At 40.1% G+C, this 23,284-nt stretch overlaps 1 protein-coding gene across 1 annotated transcript in view; it reads left to right on the top strand.

The window, feature by feature from the left end:
* The first annotated feature begins 7,929 nt into the window (after window positions 1-7,929).
* sts (steroid sulfatase (microsomal), isozyme S) overlaps window positions 7,930-23,284 on the top strand; it is a 37,717-nt gene continuing 22,362 nt past the window's right edge. Inside the window, exons 1-3 of the mRNA XM_028800867.2 lie at window positions 7,930-8,073; window positions 8,556-8,626; window positions 21,198-21,344. Of these exons, the coding sequence (XP_028656700.1) occupies window positions 21,199-21,344 (146 nt within the window). The 5' untranslated portion in view covers window positions 7,930-8,073; window positions 8,556-8,626; window position 21,198. The remainder of the gene's footprint in view (window positions 8,074-8,555; window positions 8,627-21,197; window positions 21,345-23,284) is intronic.

Genomic DNA, 23,284 nt, shown 5'->3' on the forward strand with positions numbered 1-23,284 from the left:
CATTCTCTTTCTTCCAGTCTTTCCCTTATTTATTTCCGGCCTTCCTTCCAGTGTACAAATTGAGAATCTTGCATTATTTAAGGTAAATGCTAACAGTCTTTTTCTTCTTTCGGCTGATCCCGTTAGGGGTTTCCACCGCGGATCATCTTCTTTCCTATCTTTCTGTCCTCTGCATCTTGCTCTGTTACACCCATCACCTGCATGACCTCTCTCACCACATCCATAAACCTTCGCTTAGGCCTTCCTCTTTTCCTCTTCCCAGGCAGCTCTATACTTAGCATGCTTCTCCCAATATACCCAGCATCTCTCCTCTGCACATGTCTAAACCAACGCAATCTCGCCTCTCTGACTTTGTCTCCCAACTGTCCATCTTGAGCTGACCCTCTAATGTACTCATTTCTAATCCTGTCCATCCTTGTCACACCCAGTGCAAATCTTAGCATCTTTAACTCTGCTACCTCCAGCTCTGTCTCCTGCTTTCTGGTCAGTGCCACCGTCTCCAACCCATATAACAATAGCTGGTCTCACTACCGTCCTGTAGACCTTCCCTTTCACTCTTACTGATACCTGTCTGTCACAAATTACTCCGGACACTCTTCTCCACCCATTCCACCCTGCCTGCACTCTCTTTTTCACCTCTCTTCCACAATCTCCATTACTCTGTACTGTTGATCCCAAGTATTTAAACTCATTCTCCTTTGCCAACTCCACTCCCTGCATCCTCACCATTCCACTGACCTCCCTCTCATTTACACACATGTATTCTGTCTTGTTCCTACTGACCTTCATTCTTCTCCTCTCTAGAGCATATCTCCACCTCTCCAGGGTCTCCTCGACCTGCTCCCTACTATCGCTACAGATCATAATGTCATCAGCAAACATCATAGTCCACGGAGACTCCAGTCTAATCTCGTCTGTCAACCTGTCCATCACCATTGCAAATAAGAAAGGGCTCCGAGCCGATCCCTGATGTAATCCCTCCTCCAACTTGAATGCATCCATCACTCCTACCGCAGACCTCACCACTGTCACACTTCCCTCGTACATATCCTGTACAACTCTTACACACTTCTTTGCCACTCCCGACTTCCTTATACAATACCACAGCTCCTCTTGAGGCACCCTGTCATATACTTTCTCAAGGTCCACAAAGACACAATGCAACTCCTTCTGGCCTTCTCTAAACTTCTCCATCAACATTCTCAGAGCAAACATTGCATCTGTGGCACATGTTTCTTGGCATAAAACCATACTGCTGCTCACTAATCATCACCTCACTTCTTAACCTAGCTTCCACTACTCTTTCCCATAACTTCATGCTGTGGCTCATCAATTTTATTCCCCTATAGCTACTGCAGTCCTGCACATCCCCCTTATTCTTAAATATCGGCACCAGTACACTTCTTCTCCACTCCTCAGGCATCCTCTCACTTTCCTAAATTCCATTAAACAATCTGGTTAAAAACTCCACTGCCATCTCTCCTAAACACCTCCATGCTTCCACAGGTATGTCATCTGGACCAACAGCCTTTCCTTTTTCATCCTCTTCATAGCTGTCCTTACTTCCTCCTTGCTAATCCGTTGCACTTCCTGATTCACTATCTCCACATCATCCAACCTCTTCTCTCTCTCGTTCTCTTCATTCATTAGCCTCTCAAAGTACTCTTTCCATCTGCTCAACATACTCTCCTCGCTTGTGAGTAGATTTCCATCTTTAACCTTTATCACCCTATCCTGCTGCACATCTTTCCCAGCTCAGAGCCTCTGTCTAGCCAATCGGTACAGGTCCTTTTCTCCCTTCTTAGTGTCCAACCTCTTATACAACTCATCACATACCTTTTCTTTAGCCTTCGCCACCTCTTTCTTCACCTTGCGCCTTATCACCTTGTACTCTTGTCTACTTTCTGCATCTCTCTGATTATCCCACTTCTTCTTTGCCATCCTCTTCCTCTGTATACTATCCTGTATTTCCTAATTCCACCACCAGGTTTCCTTTTCCTCCTTCCTCTTTCCAGATGTCACGCCAAGCACCCTACTTGCTGTCACCCTTACTACATCTGCTGTAGTTTCCCAGCTGTCTGGTAACTCTGCACTGCCACCCAGAGCCTGTCTCACCTCCTCCCTAAACTCAACCTTGCAGTCTTCCTTTTTCAATTTCCACCATTTGATTCCTTGGCTCTGCCCTCACTCTCTTCCTCTTCTTGATCTCCAACGTCATCCTACAGACCCCATCCTATGCTGCTTAACTACACTTTCCCCTTGCCACCACTTTGCAGTCTTCAATCTCCTTCAGATCAACTCTTCTGCATAGGATGTAATCTACCTGTGTGCATCTTCCTCCACTCTTGTACGTAACCCTATGTTCCTCCTCTTCTTAAAATACGTATTTCACCACAGCCATGTCCATCCTTTGGGCAAAATCCGCTATCCTCTGACCTTCTTCATTCCTCTACTTGACACCATACCTGCCCATCACCTCCTCATCTCCGCTGTTCCCTTCACCAACATGCCCATTGAAATCTGCTCCAATCACCACTTTCTGTTCCTTAGGTACACTGTTCATCACTTCATCCAACTCACTCCCAAAAATCTTCTTTCTCACCCATTGCATATGCAACTTGCAGTGCATATGCACTAACAACATTCATCATCGCACCTCCAATTTCCAGCTTCACAATCATTACTCTGCCTGACACTCTTTTCACCTCCAAAACTCTCTTGACATACTGTTCCTTCAGAATAACTCCTACCCCATTTCTCCTCCCATCCACACTATGATAGAACAATTTGAATCCACCTCCAATCCACCTGGACTTACTCCACTTCCATCTGGTCTCTTGCACACACAATATATCAACCTTCTTTCTCGCCATCATATTTGCTAACTCTCTTCCCTTACCAGTCATACTGCCAACATTCAAAGTTCCTACCCTCAGTTCCACTCTCTTTACTTTCCTCCTCTCCTCCCGCCTCCGGACAAGTCTCCCCCCTCCTCTTCGGCTAACAGTAGCCTAATTTCCGCCAGCACCCTATTGGTTTACAGTAATGGTGGCGGTTGTTGTTAACCCAGGGCTCAACCGATCTGGTATGGAAATTTGTATTGTTGTCCGCATATTGATATGGCAAAATTTTACACTGGATGCCCTTCCTGATGTAACCCTCCCCATTTATCCGGGCTTGGGACCGGCACGAAGAAACACACTGGTTTGTGCATCCCCTGTGGCTGGGTTAAATGCAACAAAGTTCCATGTCCTTTTACTGCTAGTAATTCCTATTTACTGGTATATAAATTCACCCCTGACACTTTACAGAATTTTTAATGATGTCCAAGGGCCTCATTTATAAAACTTGAGTATGCACAAAATGAGGCTTGAAATGTGCATACACAACTTCCCACTCAAATGTCGGGATTTATAAAAGAAAACGACTCAAAAGCTTGTGTATAATTATGGCAACTCTGAACCATGAGCATGCAACATTTCAGAGAAACTGGGAAATGACGACACCCTTGATTAAGCATGGAAATGCAGCCAAACCTATTAATGATGACTCATGCATAATAATTCATATCACAGAGCCGTTACTATAATGTGCGCTGATGTGGCAAATATATTACACCTGAAAATGATTAATATAATGTACAGACTATATTTTGGTTCACATTTTTAAAGTGCCAATGCTGTGTCTTTTCACTGAAGAACATTTTCTTAACACACTGGTGTATGGTGTAGGTGTACATACATCACAAAAACAAAAATGCAATCTGCAGTAGTATCCTGTTCTCCTAATTGGAGCAATTTACTGTACTAATCTTGCAATAAGTGAAAGTGAAGATGCATTTGTCAATCATAAGTAGGTACAGTACATTCCATTAATACACAAGATGTGTCTGGCAAACATTGTCTCTCAGTCACCAGTGTCAATCCGTGATTCATTTATTTTGAGGCAAAGTAGCTGTAACAGATGTGATGATATTGTATGTGGTGGTTGGCTTATTGACTAAGGTAAAATTTTTCATATGGACAAGTCCCCAGGAGCATAGTGTCCCACAATGTTTCTGATGCCTAAACAGGTTTCTACAGGGGCCCCAGTGCAGTACTTTGCCCTTGGGATCTATGATGTTGTTAAGACAGCCCTGACTATACTATTCATTGTTAATAACAATCATGTCACTACATGTGCCAAGTAATAGCAGCTACCCGCTCAGACGATGCTGCCATACATCTTTCTTGGACCACCAGAGCACCGAGAAGAAGCGCAGTGCATGATCTTATGTTCTCAGTTGTGGAGCAGAGTGAGACTGTGGGATCTGGACATGTCAGGAAGGAGAGGCTGCTATACTGGCCAATGATGTTCTGCAACATCGAGATTGCATATGTATGAGGATGATTAGCATACTCCATATATTGATGTTTCAGGGCAGCGTTCGAAGCATGCGCAAACATGCACATTTACGAGGTGATTGCTATTTTATAAATGGTAAATTGCATAGTAATTTGTGTACGTCAGATGTGTTTTTTTTGTTGGCGTACGAATTTTCCCATTTTTTTGCGTGTACATATTTTCACACTTGAATCCACGCAAAGAGTCCTCAGGGCTTTATGCGCTTCATTATTGTCATCTTTTAGATCTTTTAATTTCATTTTCTTTGAGTTTATTTACTTGAATTGACTTTGGCTTACCAAGAAAATAATAATTTTAGAAATAAGGTGAAAGGCCGGAGGGATAAAGTGCAACCTTGAAGTATTATTTCTGTTACCTCCAAATCGTGGGGTGTCTCAGGAAACTTATTTTTTTCATATAATTTGTATTAAATGCTTTTCACATTTTAAAAATATGTAATACCTATATTGTAACAATTTTTATACACAAAATAAAGAAAACTAAAGGAAAAAATTGTCATAGAAATTCTTAAATTCAATAAAGCTGAAAAGCCACAACTAAGCAATAACCTTTGGTTTTGCTGAGATCAGAAACTTCTTAACGTAGTGTTTCTTAAGCTATGGGTCGTGGATATGTTTGTGAGGGATCGCGACATGATTGTGTAGTAAAGTTAGCCGAGTTCATCCAAACGCAAATTCAGTGTCAAGTGATATAGCGCCACTTCTTTAGCTTTGCATTTATTACGGTAGTTATGTGAAACAATGCCATTGACGTAACATAAACAGCCTTCGTTTCTAAGACCCCTTCTCACAACCTGAGAAACAATCAATCTGAAAAGTATACACACTCATGGACCCCGTGATCATCAGAGGTGACTGTGTGCAGAGAGTGCAGACCTATAAATACCTGGGAGTGCAGCTGGACGATAAATTGGACTGGACTGCCAATACTGATTCTCTGTGCAAGAAAGGACAGAGCCGCCTGTACTTCCTTAGAAGACTGGCATCCTTCAACATCTGCAGTAAGATGCTGCAGATGTTCTATCAGATGGTTGTGGCGAGTGCCCTCTTCTACGCAGTGGTGTGCTGGGGAGGCAGCATTAAGAAGAAGGATGCCTCACGCCTGGACAAACTGGTGAGGAAGGCAGGCTATATTGTTGGCATAGAGCTGGACGGTTTGACATCCGTAGCAGAGCAACGGGCACTCAGCAGGCTCCTATCAATTATGGAGAATCCACTACATCCATTAAACAGTGTCATCTCCAGACAGAGGAGCTGTTTCAGCGACAGACTGCTGTCACTGTCCTGCTCCACTGACAGACTGAGAAGATCATTCCTCCCCCAAACTATGCGACTCTTCAATTCCACCAGAGGGGGTAAACGTTGAACATTATTCAAGTTATTGTCTGTTTTTTACCTGCATTTTTTTATTACTCTTTAATTTAATATCTATCTATCTATCTATCTATCTATCTATCTATCTATCTATCTATCTATCTATCTATCTATCTATCTATCTATCTATCTAATATTTTTTGCTGCTGGAGTATGTGAATTTCCCATCTATCTATCTATCTAATATTTTTTGCTGCTGGAGTATGTGAATTTCCCCCTGGGATTAATAAAGTATCTATCTATCTATCTATCTATCTATCTATCTATCTATCTATCTATCTATCTATCTATCTATCTATCTATCTATCTATCATATAAGAAATGTGAGGAGGATTGTGGTGCTTGACGTGTCAAAATGAAAATAACGGATGTGAACAGTTATGAGGGTGAGTGAATAGATGGGAATATACAATATGTACAGTGACAGTGCTGTACAGTATGCTGAAAGCAGTTTCTGTAACCGTGAACAATGTGCTTTATCACGTGTTCGCTGTTACCTGATATATTGAATCAAATTATGTAACTGACGGACAAAAAGATAATGCATTGATTTTAACATGCCCCAGGGAGGAAGAACTCCTTCTTGTGACACAATTTAAAGTGGTTTCAGTTTACTGGTAGTGTAAAGGACCTGTTTGGACCATTGAGAACTATACGAACACCAGAAAATATCCAAAAGGTTGACACAGGCGGCAGACATCCAACAGCATTAAACATTTTTAACTGGATTGTTCGCCAAATTCTCAAGATTGACCCTATCACCCATACAGTATAAACTAATAGTGAATACATTTTAAGGAATAATTTACTCAACTTAATAAACATTGATTGAAAAAAGGAGATAAGTTGAAGTATTTGTGAACCCACTTAGAAAAATCTATTTTATTAATGGTGGAGCTAATTTGAAAAACATTTTAAAATGTTATTTAAGACATGGTATATAACCTGGAAGTATTACTTGTTTGCCTAATTTATTCTTATCTGGTGTCATAAGTCAGGTGACAAAGTTAAATGACCATTCTTATTAGTCTTTCAAAAAATATCAATTTATTTGTGTTAGCTTTACATACGCTTACACTAAGTAGTTACACTGGCAGTGATATACTGTACCTCAGGTTTCTATTTCCTGTTTTAAATGTAATAGATTTTTTTATCAATGTTAACTTTCCACTTTTCTCTTTTAGTAATAATCATGTGAGAGACAGATGGAAAAGAAACAAAAGTGTTTTTATTATTACATGGCCATTGTAATTTGTCTGTTTATAGCCCCACTGTCATTATACTAATAATCCAGTCGATTTTCTTATGTGGGTCCTCGGGTTAAAATATTTATAAAACCGTTGTGTAATTAAATAAATCAGTGCGTACTAAAGATATAAATAATGGTAACCTTTTGGAGAGCCTCATCTTATGTATATAAAATTTACCTAGTATAAAAACTAAATTAATTATATAGTGTTCAACCGATCTAAATGGGGAAATAACAAAAAATAACAAGACGTATGTAGCAACTTCCAGGGTGCCAATCCCTATCAATTCTTTGCTTTAAGTCTAGGAAAAGATTTAAACAAAAGGAGCTGACAAATACAGAATGAAAAAATAAATGTTCAATAGACTCTGTAGTCCTTTACAAAACATTACTCATTACTCATATCAAGGAAATTACATAGCGTTTTATTAACCGGGCAATATCTGTGCAATATTTTAAACAGCAATTCTCTGATTCTGTTGCTGACCTTGTTTCTGGAAAGGTGGCACTACTACCTAATCTGCTTCTTTATGCTTATGAGGCTGCGTTGTTTCTCCGCCACAATTCCCTATTCAGAAAATAACTCCAGGCTGATCGGCTGCTAAGGGCCAAACGATTTTTTTAAGCAGTACTCTGAAAAATTGTATTTGGAATCCGTTTAAGTGAAAACATGGGAGTTCAACCCTTCACTCATAAGCTCAGATGACGACAACGAGAAAATTTGGGCCGAGTACTAAAATCGCGAGAGCTGCCGTATATTGTAAACTATGTGAATTCACGCTTTACGGTCGTGTCAATAAAGTTGTGTTTGAATATTGCCAGCGGGGTAGGTTAGTGGGCGGAGGCGTGAATAGCTGTCAGTGCGAGCTAGAGCTTCAAGTTTGCAGAAGTTTGACATATGTGTTTGCAAATAAAGGATGTTTTCATTAGTTCATTAGTTACAAATGTCGTTATTTACATATTGGTGAATTCAGATTTTTTTTAATAATGGGATCGGGCTTCCTGAACGAACTAAACAGAAAGGCTTCATGAGGTGTCACGACGCAGGTACGTACAGTAGGCACCTGCAACAATTACATGTGCGGCTGAGGCTTTTGTAATTTTAGCGAGGAAAGTAAATTTACGTACAAAGGGATGCTGCGGAGTGTGCTTACCCCGAGTACAATACGTTTCTTTTTTCCAATAATGAACTTGTTTTGCTGCCATGTTGACATTACTGCATGGTAATCAGTTTACATATTTAGCTGACACCTTTATCCAAGACGATTTACAGTATTTACGATGCAATTGGTTGCATTTCCTTTGTTTCTCCATTTGGGGCACAGGCTGGTGAAGTGACTTGCTTTTGGTCAAACAGTGTCAGTAACGGGATTAGAACCTACAATCTCAGGTTTTGAAGTCCAAAGCTTTCACCACTGCGCCACATAAAAACCGTTGTTTGTTTATAAAACCTGCAATATCAAGATTGAAGTTAAAACTTAACTCGGTTCGACCCAACTAAAAAAATCTTCATGTTTTTTTCTCTTTAGAAGTTTGCAGCTTGACAGCTTGAAAGTCGGAGCTCTCAAATTTTTAAATTCTAAGACTCGTTCGTTTAAAGGTATAGTATATTAAATATGAATATTTTTATATTGCTGTATAAATCTTACTGCAGAAATTATACTTACTTACATCCCACAGTGGCGGTTAAATTGATCTTATGCAGTATGTCAAACTAGATTAGTTATTAATGTTTTTATTCTTTGTATGATCTGATGTTTTAAGTGCTATATGTGAGTATTCGCACTGATGCTCCATGGAGTCCAGAATTGAGCTAAGCATTTTAAGAAAAAACGGTTTCCTCCCACAGTCCAAAGACATGCAGGTTAGGCGGATTGGCGATTCTAAATTGGCCCTAGTGTGTGCTTGGTGAGTGGGTGTGTTTGTGTGTGTCCTGCGGTGGGTTGGCACCCTGCCCGGGATTGGTTCCTGCCTTGTGCCCTGTGTTGGCTGGGATTGGCTGTGTTCAGATTCAGCTGGTTGGAAAATGGATGGATGGATAGGTAGTCTGGCATTCATCCCACATCCAGAATATGTGCGTATCTGGTTAAACCGATGCCACATTATATGACGTCTCACAATGACGGTTAAATTGATCTTATACTGTATGTCAAAACTAGTTATTAATGTTTTTTTGTATGACCTGTAGTTTTAAGTGCTATATATACAGTTGTGCTTGAAAGTTTGTGAACCGTTTAGAATTTTCTATATTTCTGCATAAATATGACCTAAAACATTATCAGATTTTCACTCAAGTCCTAAAAGTAGATAAAGAGAAACCAGTTAAAAAAATGAGACAAAATATTATACTTGGTCATTTATTTATTAAGAAAAATGATTGAATATTACATATTTGTGAGTGGCAAAAGTATGTGAACCTTTGCTTTCACTATCTGGTGTGGCCCCCAATTGCAGCAATAACTGCAACTAAATGTTGATCAGTCCTGCACATCGGCTTGGAGGAATTTTAGTCCATTCCTCCGTACAGAACAGCTTCAACTCTGGGATGTTGGTGGGATTCCTCACATTAACTGCTCGCTTCAGGTCCTTTCACAACATTTCGATTGGATTAAGGTCAGGACTTTGACTTGGCCATTCCAGAACATTAACTTTATTCTTCTTTAACCATTCTTTGGTAGAACAACTTGTGTGCTTAGGATCTTTGTCTTGCTGCATGACCCACCTTCTCTTGAGATTCAGTTCATGGACAGATGTCCTGACATTTTCCTTTATAATTCTCTGATATAATTCAGAATTCATTGTCCCATCAATGAAAGCAAGCCATCCTGGCCTAGATGCAGCAAAACAGGCCTAAACCATAATACTACCACCACCATGTTTCACAGATGGGATAAGGATCTTATGCTGGAATGCAGTGTTTTCCTTTCTCCAAATATAACGCTTTTCATTTAAACCAAAAAGTTCTGTTTTGGTCTCATCCATCCACAAAACATTCATCCAATAGCCTTCTGGTTTGTCCACGTGGTCGTTAGCAAACTGCAGACGAGCAGTAATGTTTTTTTTGGAGAGCAGTGGCTTTCTCCTTGCAACCCTGCCATGCACACCATTGTTGTTCAGTGTTCGCCTGATGGTGGACTCATGAACATGAACATTAGCCAATATGAGAGAGGCCTTCAGTTGCTTAGAAGTTACCCTGGGGTCCTTTGTGACCTCGCCGACTATTACACGCCTTGCTCTTGGAGTGATCTTTGTTGGTCGACCACTCCTGGGGAGGGTAACAATGGTCTTGAATTTCCTCCATTTTTACACAATCTGTCTGACTATGGATTGGTGGAGTCCAAACTCTTTAGAGATAGTTTTGTAACCTTTTCCAGCCTGATAAGCATCAACAACTGTTTTTCTGTGGTCCTCGGACACACTTCCACAAACATGTGTTGTGAAGAGCAGACTTTGATAGATCCCTGTTCTTTAAATAACACAGGGTGCCCACTCACACCTGATTATAATCCCATTAATTGAAAAAACCTGACTCTAATTTCACCTTCAAACTAACTGCTAATCCTAGAGGTTCACATACTTTTGCCACTCACAAATATGTAAGATTCGATAATTTTCCTCAATAAATAAATGACCAAGTATAATATTTTTGTCTCATTTGTTTAACTGGTTTCTCTTTATCTACTTTTAGGACTTGAGTAAAAACCTGATGATGTTTTAGGTTATATTTATGCAAAAATATAGAAAATTCTAAAGGGTTCACAAACTTTCAAGCACAACTGTATGTGAGTACTGATGCTCCATGGAGACCAGAATTGAGCTAATCAGATTAAGAAAAATGGATGGATAGGTAGTACCAATGCCACATTATATGACGTCTAGTCGTTAGGTAGGTCAAATTTGCTAACAGCAGTTGTTAATTTCATTGCTAGACCATGTCAGTTTAAAAGACTGAAAGTTGCTCAGTTGGCAATGAGTGCTAATCTTCCAATACAGTCATCCTCATCCCTTTTTGTGATAGCTAATAACATGCTGTGCAAAGGGTTAACAGGTATTGCGTGTTCGGCCACTGTCTTCTCGCTTTCCTCTTTTTTCCATTCTGTCATGTTACGTAAAATACAAGATATAAGACAAATGAGCTCTGTTCTGTTTTTTAGGTCCAAACACCTGCATTCCTTATTCCTCATAACTGCATTCCATGAATTCTGCTTCCAGATGACAATTTATTGGTTGCAAGCTCTCATGTAATTCAAGCCCGCACCACAGCAAAAGCATAAATCAAACCTGTGTCACAGTGAATCATAAACTAATTAGATAGATAGATAGATACTTTATTAATCCCAATGGGAAATTCACATTATCCAGCAGCAGTATACTGATAAAATAAATAATATTAAATTAAAGATTGATAATAATAATAATGCAGGTGAAAAACAGACAATAACTTTGTATAATGTTAAATGTTCACGTTTACCCCCCTGGGTGGAATTGAAGAGTCGCATAGTTTGGGGGAGGAACGATCTCCTCAATCTGTCAGTGGAGCAGGACAGTGACAGCAGTCTGTCGCTGAAGCTGCTCCTCTGTCTGGAGATGATACTATTTAGTGGATGCAGTGGATTCTCCATAATTGATAGGAGCCTGCTGAGCGCCCTTCGCTCTGCCACAGATGTCAAACTGTCCAGCTCCATGCCAACAATAGAGCCTGCCTTCCTCACCAGTTTGTCCAGGCGTAAGGCGTCTTTCTTCTTAATGCTGCCTCCCCAGCACACCACCGCGTAGAAGAGGGCGCTCGCCACAACTGTATGATAGAACATCTGCAGCATCTTATTGCAGATGTTGAAGGACGCCAGCCTTCTAAGGAAGTATAACCGGCTCTGTCCTTTCTTGCACAGAGCATCAGTATTGGCAGTCCAGTCTAATTTATCATCCAGTTGCACTCCCAGATATTTGTAGGTTTGCACCATCTGCACACAATCACCTTTGATGATCACAGGGTCCATGAGGGGTCTGGGCCTCCTAAAATCCACCACCAGCTCCTTGGTTTTGCTGGTGTTCACTTGTAGGTGGTTTGAGTCGCACCATTTAACAAAGTCATTGATTAGGTCCCTATACTCCTCCTCCAGCCCATTCCTGATGCAGCCCACGATAGTAGTGTCATAAGCAAACTTTTGCACGTGGCAGGACTCTTGAGTTGTATTGGAAGTCCGATGTATATAGGCTGAACAGGACCAGAGAAAGTACAGTCCCTTGTGGTGCTCCTGTGTTGCTGATGACAATGTCAGACGTGCACTTCCCAAGATGCACATACTGAGGTCTGTCTTTAAGATAGTCCACGATCCATGCCGCTAGGTATGAATCTACTCCCATCTCTGTCAGCTTGTCCCTAAGGAGCAGAGGTTGGATTGTGTTGAAGGTGCTAGAGAAGTCTAGAAACATAATTCTTACAGAACCACTGCCTCTGTCTAAGTGGGAGAGGGATCGGTGTAGCATATACAGTGGTGTGAAAAACTATTTGCCCCCTTCCTGATTTCTTATTCTTTTGCATGTTTGTCACACAAAATGTTTCTGATCATCAAACACATTTAACCATTAGTCAAATATAACACAAGTAAACACAAAATGCAGTTTGTAAATGGTGGTTTTTATTATTTAGGGAGAAAAAAAAAATCCAAACCTACATGGCCCTGTGTGAAAAAGTAATTGCCCCCCTGAACCTAATAACTGGTTGGGCCACCCTTAGCAGCAATAACTGCAATCAAGCGTTTGCAATAACTTGCAATGAGTCTTTTACAGCGCTCTGGAGGAATTTTGGCCCACTCATCTTTGCAAAATTGTTGTAATTCAGCTTTATTTGAGGGTTTTCTAGCATGAACCGCCTTTTTAAGGTCATGCCATAGCATCTCAATTGGATTCAGGTCAGGACTTTGACTAGGCCACTCCAAAGTCTTCATTTTGTTTTTCTTCAGCCATTCAGAGGTGGATTTGCTGGTGTGTTTTGGGTCATTGTCCTGTTGCAGCACCCAAAATCGCTTCACCTTGAGTTGACGAACAGATGGCCGGACATTCTCCTTCAGGATTTTTTGGTAGACAGTAGAATTCATGGTTCCATCTATCACAGCAAGCCTTCCAGGTCCTGAAGCGGCAAAACAACCCCAGACCATCACACTACCACCACCATATTTTACTGTTGGTATGATGTTCTTTTTCTGAAATGCTGTGTTCCTTTTACGCCAGATGTAACGGGACATTTGCCTTCCAAAAAGTTCAACTTTTGACTCATCAGTCCACAAGGTATTTTCCCAAAAGTCTTGGCAATCATTGAGATGTTTCTTAGCAAAATTGAGACGAGCCCTAATGTTCTTTTTGCTTAACAGTGGTTTGCGTCTTGGAAATCTGCCATGCAGACCGTTTTTGCCCAGTCTCTTTCTTATGGTGGAGTCATGAACACTGACCTTAATTGAGGCAAGTGAGGCCTGCAGTTCTTTAGACATTGTCCTGGGGTCTTTTGTGACCTCTCGGATGAGTCGTCTCTGCGCTCTTGGGGTAATTTTGGTCGGCCGGCCACTCCTGGGAAGGTTCACCACTGTTCCATGTTTTTGCCATTTGTGGATAATGGCTCTCACTGTGGTTCGCTGGAGTCCCAAAGCTTTAGAAATGGCTTTATAACCTTTACCAGACTGATAGATCTCAATTACTTCTGTTCTCATTTGTTCCTGAATTTCTTTGGATCTTGGCATGATGTCTAGCTTTTGAGGTGCTTTTGGTCTACTTCTCTGTGTCAGGCAGCTCCTATTTAAGTGATTTCTTGATTGAAACAGGTGTGGCAGTAATCAGGCCTGGGGGTGGCTACGGAAATTGAACTCAGGTGTGATACACCACAGTTAGGTTATTTTTTAACAAGGGGGCAATTACTTTTTCACACAGGGCCATGTAGGTTTGGATTTTTTTTCTCCCTAAATAATAAACACCATCATTTAAAAACTGCATTTTGTGTTTACTTGTGTTATATTTGACTAATGGTTAAATGTGTTTGATGATCAGAAACATTTTGTGTGACAAACATGCAAAAGAGTAAGAAATCAGGAAGGGGGCAAATAGTTTTTCACACCACTGTAGATGATGGCATCCTCTGCTCCCACCTTCTCTTGATATGCAAACTGCAGAGGGTCAAGGGCATGTTGAACCTGTGGCCTAAGGTGGTGAAGCAGCAGCCTCTCCATGGTCTTCATCACATGTGATGTCAGAGCAACAGGCCGAAAGTCATTCAGCTCACTAGGACGTGATACCTTTGGGACTGAGTTGATGCAAGTTGTTTTCCAAAGCCTCGGGACTCTCCCCTGTTCCAGGCTCAGGTTGAAGATGTGCTGTAGAGGACCCCCCAGCTCCGATGCACAGACCTTCAGCAGTCGTGGCGATACTCCATCTGGACCCGCTGCTTTGCTGGCATGAAGTCTCCTCAGCTCTCTGCTCACCTGCGCTGTTGTAATTATGGGTGGGGATGTCTCTCCTATGCTGGTATCAGCAGAAGGATGTGTGGAGGGTGCAGTACTCCGAGGTGAGAGTGAGAGTGGGTTAGGGTGGTCAAACCTGTTAAAGAAGATGTTCATTTGGTTTGCTCTCTTCACGTCTCTCTCGATGGTGCTACCCCGCTTCGAGCTGCAGCCAGTGATGATCTTCATCCCATCCCACACTTCCTTCATGCTGTTATTCTGCAACTTCTGCTCCAGCTTTCTCTTGTAGTGCTCCTTCGCCGCCCTGAGCTGGACTCGGAGTTCCTTCTGCACGCGCTTGAGCTCATGCTGATCACCGTCTTTAAAAGCCCTTTTCTTCTGGTTCAAAAGGCCCTTGATGTCACTTGTAATCCATGGCTTGTTGTTAGCTTAGCAGCGTACAGTTCTTACTAGAACTACAATGTCCATACAGAAGTTGATGTAGTCAGTAGTGCAGTCAACAACTTCCTCAATGTTCTCACAATGTGATCCCTGCTGGATATCCAAGCCTGTAGTTCCAAAACATTCTCTTAGAGTATTCTCAGCCTCCGGGGTCCACTTCCTGAATGATCGTTTGGTTACAGGTAGGACTCTCACTTTTGGTTTGTAGTGAGGCTGAAGCAGAACCAGGTTATGATCTGCTTTCCCAAGCGCAGGCAGCGGGGTGGCACTGTATGCGTCTTTAACGTTTGCATACAGTAAATCAATAGTCTTATTTCCCCGGGTGTTACAGTGCACATACTGGGAGAAGGCAGATAATGTTTTGTCCAGCGTCACATGGTTAAAGTCTCCAGCGATTAGCACAAGCGCCTCAGGGTGCTGCGTTTGTAACTTAACAACTGCAGAATGGATGATGTCACTCGCTGTCTCCACGTCCGCCCGAGGAGGAATGTATACAATAACAACAATGACGTGTCCAAACTCTCTGGGCAAGTAATAGGGACGCAAACCTATGGCCAACAGTTCGATGTCCCTGCAGCAAGTGGAGATTTTGACGTTAACATGTCCAGAGTTACACCACCGTGTGTTAACATAAAGAGCGAGTCCTCCTCCTTTGTGCTTCCCGCAGGTACTTGCGTCTCTGTCTGCTCTAACTGTGCTAAACCCAGGTAGCTCCACGTTAGCATCTGGGATGGTGTTAGTTAACCACGTTTCACAAAAACACAACAAACTGCATTCTCTGTAGGTTCTGACATTTTTCACCAGCGCAGCCAGTTCGTCGATTTTATTTGAGATTGAGTTCACATTCCCCAGAATCACAGAAGGCACCGAAGGCTTAAAACACCACTTTCTCGCAAGCCGCTTCATTTTCAGCTTCGTGTCCGCTCTGCTGCCACAATACCGCCTTCTTACCTCGTCTGGTAAATAGGGAACCACACCGGCACTGGCATTTGTTCTCAGCGCTCGAAGTTGAGTACTTGAATAGGCGAGTCTCGGCATGTAAAAATCCATGCCCACGTTGTAAAAGTAAGTGTGTCCAGTGAACAAATCCACATAAAATAAAGTGATAGGATTGATCAATAAATAAAAATAGAAAAATAAAAGTAGAAAAGTACACATACACATACAGTCATACATGGAGCTGCTGAAAAGGCTGCCACTCTCGGCGGAGTCATACATGGAGCTGCTGAAAAGGCTGCCACTCTCGGCGGCACCGGATGGAGTGAGTTGTTGGATATGTCACATTCTGGAACTTTTCCAGCAACTTTCATTTGTAGCCTTTCATTTACATAATCTTAGCAAGTTGCCTGCAGTTGGTGGTGCGTTCCTTTGAACCAGTCACTTAATGTAACATTGCCTTTAATGGGCAAGTCTAAACTGTGGTAAAAATGAACTTGTTTGTTCCCTGCAATGAATTGTCACTCCTTGCTGGAACTGACTTTTAGTGTTGTTGCCCTTGCTGCGCAGTTAGTCAATGGTAGTGAAATTGGTTTAAGCTGGGGGTGAGCAATGTCGGTCCTGGAGGGAGAACTGCTGATTGTCTTGTTATTTGCGACTTATTACTAATAAGGAGCAATTAGGAACAGTGAATGAAGCTGTTTAAGATAAGCAATTAAGTGTGGAGAATCTTAACAAGTGAGGCAAGTAAAGTGAAACATTTAAGCAATCAGTGCTTCATCAGCAATAATTAACTTCTCATTAAGAAACAAAACAAAAACCTGCAGCAACTGTGGCCCTCCAGGACTGTTTTTGCTCACCCCTGGTTTAAGGAAATTTGCTATTTAGATAAATGGTTGATGGATGTAAGGATATAGTTTTAAATAACAACTTTGTGCAGACTAGCTAAAGAAAGATAATTGTATTTTGGTAAGCTTAACATGCATTTAATTACTTAATTTTTCTTGGCGAATAAATGCGTTGTTGAATTTTGCTGATTGACAATAGTCACCTCCGCTGACGAAGGACCTTCTTGCCCAATTACTTAAGTTTGGCCAGACTGCCAACTTTAGGTGGAGTCCTTATAAGGGTATAGGATGTACCGTATATACTCACGTATAATTGGGTCTTGAAACCCGAAAAATCAATCATAAAATCAGACCCCGACTTATATGCCCATTCAAAAATGCAACACTTCATTTTTTTTTTTTTTTTTTACATCTTCTTGCCTCTTCCAATCTCGCATCAGATTTTGTTGTAGCAGCGCAGTTACCAATTTCTTTTGCTACTTCAACAACGTTTAATTTAAAACTAGAGTCTTATTTTCTTCTGATCAAACTCTCCATCATAGATAAGGGTTGTTCTTACAATAAAGGTTTATGAAGGTGTGAGATACAAAAAACAAATCAGTGCAAACGTTGCTTTGGAATAGTTTGAGTATTATGTGTGGTCACATAGGCACAATAGAGAGAGAGAGAGAGGTTAGGAGCACACGCTGATACAGCGCATTGCCGCACCCACATAGAAAAGGAGACAGTGTGCTCCGTGGTTACTCTCTCAGGTGGGCATTAGCATATCATAATCCCTTGTACAAAGAGCATGAGTTTTCTGCATTTGACTTATACAACCGACATTATAAAATACCAGAAATTATAATGTAAAAGCAAGTCCCGACATATCCGCAGGAGAACTTATCCGAGAGTATATACTGTAGTTTTAAATAATAACAACTTTATGCTGACTAATGAAAGAAAGAAAATTGTATATTGGCAAACATAAAATGCATTTAGTAACTGACTTGTTCAACATTTTTGTTAACTCTTGTATTGTTAACAAAAATGTAGAATCATTATTATGTTAAGTAAATTGATGAGTCTAAATTGGCCTGATTTGAGTGTGGCTGTGTAAGTGAGTGTGTCCATGATAGGTGATTGCCTCAGCCAGGCTGGATTCCTACCAAATGTGGCCAGAACAGGCTTTAGTTCCCTGAGGTCCTATTTTGTCATAAGCATTTTAAGAATGGTTGGATGGGTAAAGTTTGAAATGGAAATGCCTATTAATTTATCAAATAAATAAAAAAAACTCTACCTGCTAGCAAATCTAAAGTACTGTATATTCAACAACCAAAATGTGTGTTTACCATGACTGGTTGGAAAATGAAAAGAAGCAATGTTAATTGTTAACTTGACACTGGCCTGATGTAATGAATTAAGTGTATACATGAGTAGGTACAATGTTGGACTGGAGTGGAGTTTTGTCCATTTCTGATCCTTACCTTGATAAATTGCTGAGTGAATTGGGCCCAGCGGCTTCATAAAAGTGAATTCAGATAATAAATGGATAAGCCATTCCTGTTAAGTGATAAGCTCAGAGATATGCAGGTCGATGAGCCTTTGGTGTCCTGGATAATAGACTATCTGTCAGGCAGACCACAGTTTATGAGACTCAAGGACTGTGTTTCTGATAAGGATGTGAGCAACACTGGAGCACCACAAGGAATAATCCTGTCTCTTTTCTCTTCACTCTGTATACCTCAGACTATAAATATAACACCAAGTCATGTCACTTGCAGAAATTATCAGATGTTTCTTCACTTTTGTGGTGTATTGATAAGGAGGATGAGACAAAGTGGAGAAGTTTGTTTTTTGGCGCAAAGAGAATTGTCTGCATCTTCACATTGGGAAAACCAAGGAACTGGCTATTGACTTTCATCGCACCAAAAAGCCTCTATTTCTGGTCACTGTTCAAGAAGTGGATATAGAGGTGGTCAACTCCTACAAGTACCCAGGGGTCTACATTAATGACAGGTTGGAATGGTTTCAGGACACAGAGGAACTATATAAGAACTGGCAGAGCTGGTTCTTTTTTCCTTAGGAGACCGTGACCCTGTGTTAGGATATAGCAGGTTGGAAAGTGACTGACTGACTGACTAACTGTGTTCTTTTATTGTGGGAAGTGGCATCCTTCACATCTTCTATAACTCTGTGATTGTCAGTGTGATTTTCTTTGCTGTGGTGTGCTGGGCTGGTAACATCACTTCAAGAGAGGCCCCCGAATCAACAGGCTAATTTAAAGGGCAAGCTCATTCACAGGACACACTCTGGACTCTAATATAGTTAAGTGAAACAATAGTAACATCTGATAAAAAATAGCAGTCATTCATGCAGCGTTTCAAAGTGTTCAAGACTCACAAAGTACTTGGTATTAGAACTATTTCTGAACCTGTAGCTCTGTGCATGATCCTTCAATCTCCTAGTAATCTTTTAACCTGTGTGGTTGTAATAATCCTGTTCGTTTTTGTGTCATTGGTAATTGTACTTTAGAATTATGCTAACAAGGTGGTCCTCTGCATCTTTGATTTTAGCAAACTGGACCACTAACGTATACGAAACATGTTGCTTCTTGTTTATGTTTTAACAGTTTTAATTTAAAAAGGGAATTTAAATATATATACAGTTTAATTTGTAATCTTTTATGCTGTTGAGTAGACTAAATCAGTTGCTTTCTCTATTCAGGTAAAGTGAATTGTACTTTACAGAATGCCTCTTTTTTGTAAAACTACTCCTGGATTTTAGTCATTGGAGGCAAAAAAATTAGCAAAAATATTTCCTGATCTGCATCTGGTATGTCAAATATTGTGGCTGTTTTGAAACACTGTATGCGTGGACCTGAGTGCAAAAGCTTGCACTACAGTAATCCCTCGCTATATCGCGCTTCGCCTTTTGCGGCTTCACTCCATCGCGGATTTTATATGTAAGCATATTTAAATATATATCGCGGATTTTTTGCTGGTTCGTGGATTTCTGCGGACAATGGGTCTTTTAATTTCTGGTACATGCTTCCTCAGTTGGTTTGCCCAGTTGATTTCATACAAGGGACGCTATTGGTGGATGGCTGAGAAGCTACCCAGCTTACTTTTCTCTCTCTCTCTTGCGCTGACTCTCTCTGATCCTGACGTAGGGGGTGTGAGCAGGGGGGCTGTTCGCACACCTAGACTATACGGACGCTCGTCTAAAAATGCTGAAAGATTATCTTCACGTTGCTACCTTCTGTGTGCAGCTGATTCGTGAAGCGACATGCTGCAAGGTGCTTCGCATACTTAAAAGCTCAAAGGGCACGTATTGATTTTTCTCTGTCTCTCTCTCTCTCTCTCTCTCTCTCCCTACTCCTGACAGAGGGGGTGTGAGCTGCCGCCTTCAACAGCTTTGTGCCGCGGTGCTTCGCATACTTAAAAGCCAAATAGACATATTGATTTGTTTGCTTCACTCCTTTGAAGAGGAAGATATGTTTGCATTCTTTTAATTGTGAGACGGAACTGTCATCTCTGTCTTGTCATGGAGCACAGTTTAAACTTTTGAAAAAGAGACAAATGTTTGTTTGCAGTGTTTGAATAATGTTCCTGTCTCTCTACAACCTCCTGTGTTTCTGCGCAAATCTGTGACCCAAGCATGACAATATAAAATAACCATATAAACATATGGTTTCTACTTCGCGGATTTTCTTATTTCGCAGGTGGCTCTGGAACGCAACCCCCGCGATGGAGGAGGGATTACTGTACACCATATGCATAAGTTACTTGAATTAATTAATCACATCAAAATATCACTTTTTTCGCAAACGTCAGGATACCTACTTTGAGGTTAAAGCATGAGACTATTCTGAGAAGTACTGGAAGTCCAATCACTATTCATAGGCAAATGTGTTTGAGCAGGTTTGCTTCATTAGGTCACCTACATTCATTAGCTACTAAAAGACATTTTTAAAAATTACTCTGAAGTGGCAAAAAACCCTTCCACTTTTCATGTCCATTGCTGCTGCTACAGTACATGCTTAGTAGCTCCTGAAAAATTCTGCTGTGTATTTGAATCCTTACAGTAAGTACATTGTTAGTGGAGATCTGCATCATTGTAGTGGTCCCACAGAACTCCACTTAATTTTCTGAGGCAAGAAATAAAATTTTAGCGCTGTAGATGGGAGTGGCTGGTTGAGGAATAAAATGAAGAACAAAATTTATATGAAGCTTTAATAAGTTTTAATTAAAGTTTTAATTTGCTGCATTGAACAAAAAATTTACTTATAACAACTAACTGTTTTGATACTATGTATGCCAACACAGGAGCAAATAAGGACAGAGACAGCTGTGCAGTTCTTATCACATCATATGATATACCTTAATGTATAATATATGCTTAGTATATGCTTAGTCTGCATGTAGCTTTTGATAACATTAATTGTGTTACTGTACATTAATCAAGAAATAACACAACAATGGAAGGTATATCCAGTATTTATGTATTTATGTTCCAGAATGAATGTTGTTTGGATTTTTATCTTGTACCATTCCGTTTTGGGTGTCCGATGCACGACAGAAGACAACCTACCAAACTTTGTGCTAATAATGGTTGATGACTTGGGCATCGGTGATCTGGGATGCTATGGAAATACCACCATAAGGTATTAGTTTAATTTTTTATAATTGTTTCCTTGCCTTGTTCCTTTTTAGGGACATTGTCGTCCGTTTTATGGTAGATGTTTTTCATTGCTTTCTGCCTCAGATTTTGGGCAGAATTAATCCATTAATGTATAATTGCTTTGGTCTGACATGTATTTTTTGTAACAGTTACCAGTTTTGCTTTACTTAGAGTAATTCATTTTTATTAGTAATAATTCCAACTTTAAAGCATTTATTTATTTAGCCTCCTAATAAAGAAGATATAAACATATACAAACTATTAACTACCAAAATTGACAAAAGAAAATGAAAAGACAGTTTCAAAAAAGTATAAACAAAACAAATTATTCAAAAAGTTTGGTATGTATATTTAAGCTTTCACAATATTAGATTTTCCTTTCTTATTAAGGTATTAATTTTTATGTGACATGTAAATGTAGCAAAAATGTAAAAAATTTAAAAAAAGAAGAAATACATTTATAACTAAACCTTTGCCAAATTATGTTTTACTGAATCTCCATTTCCTTAACACCATCCCTTTATTCCTGGTGTACCTCAAAATTCTATCATGTTCATTCCTGAAATCAAATACACTTAAATTTGAATTACATTCAAAAGAGACTGACAACTCTCCCTGTCACTATTGTTGAAGATTGCTATTTATTATTCCTGGATTTTTCAAATGGTTCTGGATCCAAAAACATTGAATTGGATTAAATTCCTTAGACCCAAGCGTCACTTGGGCAATTGTATAGATGTGTCTTGAGTAAGCATTAGACCTAAGGTTTACTCGGGCTGTAAAAGTACCAACAGCATTAGTACCAAACGATGGTCAGAAAACAATATAGGTATGTGTTGTGTAAGTAACAGGCCTGAGTGTTACCAAGGCAGCGGTGCAGACACGTTTTCCCTCACCTCATAATGGCGTCTCATAAGAAATGTTTTTCAGCAGCCAGGTGTTATATGCTGTTGACAGTGATACAAGTAGTGATGACGAAGTGAATCTGTCTTTAGGCAGCAAAATTGAAATGGACAGTGAAAACAAAAGCAATTCTGATGAATATGAAAATGATGCTCATGTCAATCGCACACGAGCCATGTGCTGTTCAAAAGCTGGTCAGTCTGGAAAGAAAATCCGCAAGGAATCATGCTACTAATGTCCCAACTGTGATGCTGCATTGTGTATTTCACCGTGCTTCAAGATATACCATACATGATGACACATTTTGACTGTATATATGGTATTATTATTATTTATTATTATTTGTATCATTATTATACTTACTACACTTCTGACTTTGTACTTTTAGTGTTTTGCACATTTTACAGAAATAAGATCAGATTTAATAAATATGTAATTTTTTAAGCAAAAAAATACAATTCTTTTTACATGTTTTTTCAAGAAAAAAATGCAACACTAAGGAGGTTAAGCAATTTCGAAAATATAATGTTACATTACACTATTTGCAGTTTGTTTGAATTATGCCTTTTAAATCTCCAGTGGTTTAGTTCCACTTCAAACATCAATGATTAAAAATAAAATGCAAACATATAGCATTTTTGTCAGTTGTATAGAATTAACTAAATGATTATATTAGCAGACGTGGTCAGCTGCTAATGGTGTAATAAGAACTATGAGCGGAGTAACAACTTTGTGAGTGGTCACCCTAAGGACTACAGAAGTGTGCAAAATACCTTGTGGTAATTGGTGTGTTCCACTAATGCTTAAGTGTTATGCTGTAACTTAGAATATGGCTATCGTAAGTTAGTGAATAACTTCAATAAAAGATTTGGACTCTACATTGAAAAGTCACACCGTCTTCTAACCAACATCACACAGAACAGCCACTGCGCTTACATGCTCTGTGTGAGTGCATGTGTGTGTTTGAATGAGTATCTGCAACACTACTCTGATCCCTCTGAATGCGTATTCCTTTTTAAA

This window comes from Erpetoichthys calabaricus, chromosome 4, assembly GCF_900747795.2.
Source record: "Erpetoichthys calabaricus chromosome 4, fErpCal1.3, whole genome shotgun sequence".
Lineage (NCBI taxonomy): Eukaryota > Metazoa > Chordata > Cladistia > Polypteriformes > Polypteridae > Erpetoichthys > Erpetoichthys calabaricus.